Below are 6,000 nucleotides of genomic sequence, written 5' to 3' on the forward strand. Positions count from 1 at the left end.
ATCTATTCATCTAGAGCATTAGAGTTATTTTTACAAATGCAGGATAATTCTGAAACTCGGTTATAGAAAATAAAATTATCATTAATCCGTACAGTAATTTAAATAGTAAAATCTGTCAGTAATCTAAATAGGTGTCAAATTTCATTGAAATCTGAACAGATGTAATAAACAAACAAACAGACACACTTTTCAAGGGTTTTGGGAAACCAATGAACAGCAAAGGTTCACACTACATATTTACCTCTGACTTTCTATTTAGGTATCGATTCAAACACGCACGTGTACGCAAATAGATAAAATCCATCATTATAAACATTAACTACTTACTTTATTAATTTATCTCGTTGTTTTTATAACCGTGCCATTAATATTTTTACTGCCATCGCATTTAGTAATGACGTTAAATTACGGCGGATGATAAAACTGATCCATCAAAGATTTTTCATATACCAAGCCTCAGACTAAATATAACTACATAGAGACTACACACGTATGTTCAACGGGCTTACACTGGTGCCATTCACTATTGAGCCTCAGTAATTTGTCGTTAGTGATTTACATGCAGCTTTGTAGAAGTTATATTTAAAAAACAAAATAGAAATCTTCATTCACTTATGAACTAAAGACCTAAGCTAAGTGCTACCTAAATAGTGGGAACGTCAGGTTAACTTTTGGTATCACTGGCAAAGCCTAGAATAAGTTTCAGCTAAGTATAGCTATTGAGCTGCATGTCTTGTGCCAATTTTCACTAACGACGAACAAGGCAATGGCTTAATAAAAAATCGTTTAATCTTAGGAGATTCCTAGGCATACATCAACTGTTCTTCAAGAGTTGTCACCTAAGAGTTGGTGAAACTTTCTGAGTCCAAGACTATGGGTTCGATTCCCACAACTGGACAATGTTGGTGAGATGAACATTAATGATTTTCAGTGTCTAGGTGTTTATATGTATATTATAAGTATTTATGTATATTATTCATCAGTTATTTTAGTACCCATTACACAAGCTAACGCTTACTTTTTAGATTGCGATGTGTCTACTGTCGTAGTAAATTTTTTTTAATATTATATTTATTTATTACCTAGTAGGATCGCTGCGTATCTGCAGTACTGCGTACGATCGTGCGACCTCTGGAGAAATCCAGAGGTCGCGACCGGTGGCATCGTTCTCATACAAATAGCGGATGATCGCTCTATTTTCTTTTGTATCTTCTATGGTCCTCTTAACTGCGCAGCTAATTTAAAATATATTTAAAATATAGTCAGGTATGCGGGAAATGCGTAAATGCAGCGTGTGTTATGAAAGTAAAGTTGTGTCAGTCATGGTTTATCCGTTACGAATCGAGTAATACGAGTAATACTCGAGTTTACGAGAGAAACTAGCTCTGTTGACGATTGGCGGTATAATTATATCCAAACAGGGTGGAGAACTTTTCATTCGCACCTACTGGTTTCGCACGCGCGCCTAATTTTATTGTTTGTATCTCACTTTTAGGGTCTCTTTCTAAATTTAAGAAAAATGTAACTGCAATAATTTCAGCCTGCACTTGCAGTGCCATATAATAGGTTCCATAAAATTAGTAACGCGTTTAAAGGAAATTGAATACAATTTTACAATAAACTAATTCCGATTAGTTTATACTATATATAAAGGATTACGTGACTGGTAAAATAGCTTGGGTGTGAATTATTACTCTAACCGGGCTTGCTTTTCTAAATATTTTAAATGACAATGTGAGATGGTGAAAACAAACAAAGAACACCCGGCTAAGTTTGTTGTGGGCATTCTTCTGTGAGTACGGAACCCTTTGTGTGCGAGTCTTACTCGCATTTGGCAGGTTTTTTATTACAATCTAAACGAAGTTCATCGTCATTCGTCTTCTACCATAGTATAAGTGTAGTGAGCTAAGATTTTATTCCAATCTTCGCAGAGAACCTTAGGGTTTTGTTTGCACGTATATTTTGTGTACTGTATGTTCTTAATCGTTCGGAACCATTTATTTTACGATTTTGATTCGCCAAGAATACCTCTCGATTGCGAGCAAATCTTGTACTATGCCTGTTGGTCTATATTACATAGCTTTTTTTGCACTAAACTCATGAAAACAATAGCGGAGACAGAGTTGTCGGTACGGTCCAACCAGCGGAGGAGGCAAGCCACAGGGGCGTAGCACCTGGATCCTGGTGGAGAGCAGCTGAATCGGTTCACTAACAGAATTCTACGGACATTGTGTCTGTAGTACCGTGATGTAGAAAGCAACGGGATACTACTACATTATTTATTCCCACGATAGTTGAACGATGACAATGGAAGACACTAAACTAAACTGTCGTTTTTATCTGTTTCAGGAAAACGAATCGTCTCGAGGAGGCGCTGAACATTTTCGACACGATCGTGAACAATGTCAATTTCAAGGGCATCTCTATCATACTTTTTCTCAACAAGTCGGACCTGTTAGCGAAGAAGGTCGCCAGCAGTGAGACGGACATCCGCTGGTATTACCCCCAGTTCGCAGGTGACCCCCACAACTTGAGAGATGTGCAGATGTACTTGCTCAACATGTTCGCGAACGTCCGGAGGGAACCAAAGACAACCTTGTACCACCATTTCACCACCGCCATAGACACTCACAACATAGAGGTCGTATTTAATTCCGTCAAGGACACTATCCTGAATCGCAATCTCGAATCTCTAATGCTACAGTGACATATGTCATGGACTAATAATGATTGTGATAATTTCTGGCAATACTGCACTGTTTTATCTGTTCTATTAGTAGGTGATTTTGTGCGCTCTGTTGTCATTTCGTTTTATATTCTGCATAATATGAAAGCACATTTTAAAAGACAAGGAATGTGATTTTTTTATTATTTCTTTATTTTAGAGCTTTATCGTCGGCCTACTCTCGGTAGCTTTATAACGGTCGAGAGAGCGCGGGAAATTTTGGGGAGTTGCTTGATAAATGCTAAAAGTTTTTTGAGAATGGGTAGTACCTGTATTACGTAGCATAGTATGGCATAATCACTGAGTATGACAATTCTGACATTTCTGATTACCGGCCCGTGATAAAGACCCGAGAATTATAAAACTAGAATTTTAAAATTTCTTGATAGTGAATAAATTGTTTTGAGCAATGGTACTTTTCATACATAATAAAGAAACAAAAAAAAATTTAGTGTGATCCGGCCCACCTAGTCTCTCAACTAACTCTTGATTAAATAGTTAAGCTAGCATATGAAAATATATCAGAGATGTTTCACTTCTTTCGCGTTTACGGAAAAGCGCAGCTTCTATTTTCTTGTAGAACAGTTAAAGATAAAAATTTTGATATATATATATATATATATATATATATATATATATATATATATTAAAGCATGCGTTAAATGTGCTCTGACCACCAAACTTGTGATGCAGAAAAGTAATATCAAACATTTCCAGGTTTAATCAAGCACGTCCTCAAAAGTTCCCGCTATCTCTCCGGCTAATCGTTTGGCGCGATACTTTCACCGAGTGTCTATTCGGTGGTCTATGTATAGTCTATCATATTGTAATGATAAAATTTGTATATCCGTTTATTTATGACCAAAAATGTAGATTTTGCACTCGAAATATATAATATTATGATCACTTTTTGATAAATTTACGTATGTATTCGGCGCTTTTTACTTGTGTTTACAAGGGTATTGAGCTTAATATATGCACTAGACCTAGAAACAGTTTTTGTACACTAAAGGGGGGGGGGGGGGGGTACAGTTTTTGTCCCCGCACACGGGACAGGCCGCAGTGTAGCGCATTTATTATTGCCACTATCTTAAATGCAGTGCGCTGATTACAAATCGCTGCCACGCGCCCTGTCACCGCATGCGCAATTATGTAACCCTAGTCTTTAAATCGGAATTATAAGTACAGCAGCAATAACATTAAAGTATCCTATCGATGATACAAATTTATGTAGATTTAACTGCCATTTTTATTGTTTTTTTTTAAATTTATTTAACGATAAAATGAAGATCCTAAAAATTAGTGATTGTGTTTACGTGAAGTTAGACGCGAATTTTTCTACAACTTTTCACATCTCTTAAACAATTTTTTGAACGCATGACGTAAAAATCAGGTACAAAAATGCTTGAACTCCTAGGCCGTGAAGACAGTGAATTAAAAAAAAATTCAATTTTCACAAACGTTCACATTAATAAAAGTTTTACGTGAAGTAATTTATTTTCAACTTTGAATCAACGAAAATATAAGTTCAATGACGAAATGAAATGCAAATAATTTAGTTGATAAAAACAACGATACATTTTATACAACACAAAAAGTCCGTCTGGTTTATACAAGTAAATAATATATATTTTTAAGATACGGATATTGGAAATAGCACGTACTCAGGACTAGTTGCGCAACTATTACGTCACTATTAAGTATCGTAAATATTTTGTCTCAATTTATCACCTTCCCGCGTATTGCACGTCACCTAGTAAAGAAAAGTCGGTGAATTGGGGTTTTCACATTAGTTTACAACTAACCGGTATCTATAACGATGATACCGATTTAATATCCCCATCACACACTACTTCGTCAGTCACTCGTAACCACGCCTGCACCTGGTCGTTTCTAGTATCGGTGCTTTTGGTACACGTTGACGAAAAGGAAACAGTGTGAAAGCGTTTAAAAACGTACGTCAGTCCGCAAATATTGTTTCGTTACCGTCTTTTTTCCCACAGCTAAGTAGATATCGTAGGGTTACCAGTCAATTTGAAAACGCCTATTTTCCTATATGTTCTTGCTCTGTTCCCATGCTAAGTGTGGTCGTCACAACATGCCTTCTTCCACTCACTTCTAATATTTTTCATCTCACTATCTACTTCTTTTAAACTCAAATTCTCTTTCACACAATCCATCCATCATCTCTGTCTACCTCTACTTCTTTGCCTTTCACATAAATATTAAACATTCTTCTGGTAGCAAGATTTTTTTCTCTCCTTATTACATGACCTCTACTTCCACATCATTTCCGTGCTTATTACGTATTAAGGCTGTTTTCAACTTTCATCCCCATACACAGTGGTGGTCACAGGGTTTTGGAGCAGGAAGATGGCATAAACTTGAAAAATCCTTCCCCGTTATAAGCTATACAAAAATTTGGTGTAGGCATTGCTTTCGTGCATGTAATAAGTGCACGCCACTGCCCATAAATATAACTTTTATGTTAATGAATGTTCCATAGATTGATGTCATAGATTCCAGATGAGCCTTACATAATCGTGTACTTATGTAAAATCAATTGTCACTTAGATTCCATTGAGGGATATAAAATTAAAAAGAGTAACTGATGGAATTTTGTACAGCTGTAAAGAGCAACGAAATGTTTTTGTACAAATTATTAACGTAAGTGACTATGGCAACTTGAGTTTTGAAGTTAATACAAATCTTGTATCTCACGAAGACAGTTTAGCCTCTCTTGTCAGAAGTAGTACAGTGAACTGAGAAGCGTATATAATCCTTAGTTTTTGCACACACAATGCATGCACAAAAACTTTAGCCAAACAGCCCTTGTGAGATAGAATTAACCAATACGAAATTCCTTAAATATTCAATGACGTAAAATTACTATTTACCTATGGGCTTTGTACATAAAATGACTAATGTACACTCATTTATTCACTTGCATACAGTTAATTAAGGAAAAATAGCTATTCCAACTTGAAAACCTAGAGTTTGCTATTTACGCATATCCGGGCTTTACCTGCCCTATCTTGAATATTTTTTTTTATCTTTCTCTTTGCTCATTCGGAACATTACTGCTATATATATTTTGTTGCGTCATATCCGTAAATATTCCGTATCTTTATCTTCGGGGAAGAGTAGGAAAAAGGTAGAACTCAATTGATTCTGTTACCTGAAAATTTGGATTAGATTGTTGTTGAGTTTAAGAGGTATCAACAAATACATCTTTAAATAGTATAAAACAACGTCGCACCCACCCCGAACGCTTA

At 35.9% G+C, this 6,000-nt stretch overlaps 1 protein-coding gene across 1 annotated transcript in view; it reads left to right on the plus strand.

Annotated features, from left to right (window-relative positions):
* The window catches only part of LOC120624571 (guanine nucleotide-binding protein subunit alpha homolog), a 28,658-nt gene extending 25,324 nt beyond the window's left edge, over nt 1–3,334 (plus strand). The window contains exon 3 of the mRNA XM_039891207.1: nt 2,350–3,334. Within this exon, the coding sequence (XP_039747141.1) occupies nt 2,350–2,707 (358 nt within the window). The 3' untranslated portion in view covers nt 2,708–3,334. The remainder of the gene's footprint in view (nt 1–2,349) is intronic.
* Nucleotides 3,335–6,000: the final 2,666 nt, after the last annotated feature.

Source organism: Pararge aegeria, chromosome 6, assembly GCF_905163445.1.
Source record: "Pararge aegeria chromosome 6, ilParAegt1.1, whole genome shotgun sequence".
NCBI lineage: Eukaryota > Metazoa > Arthropoda > Insecta > Lepidoptera > Nymphalidae > Pararge > Pararge aegeria.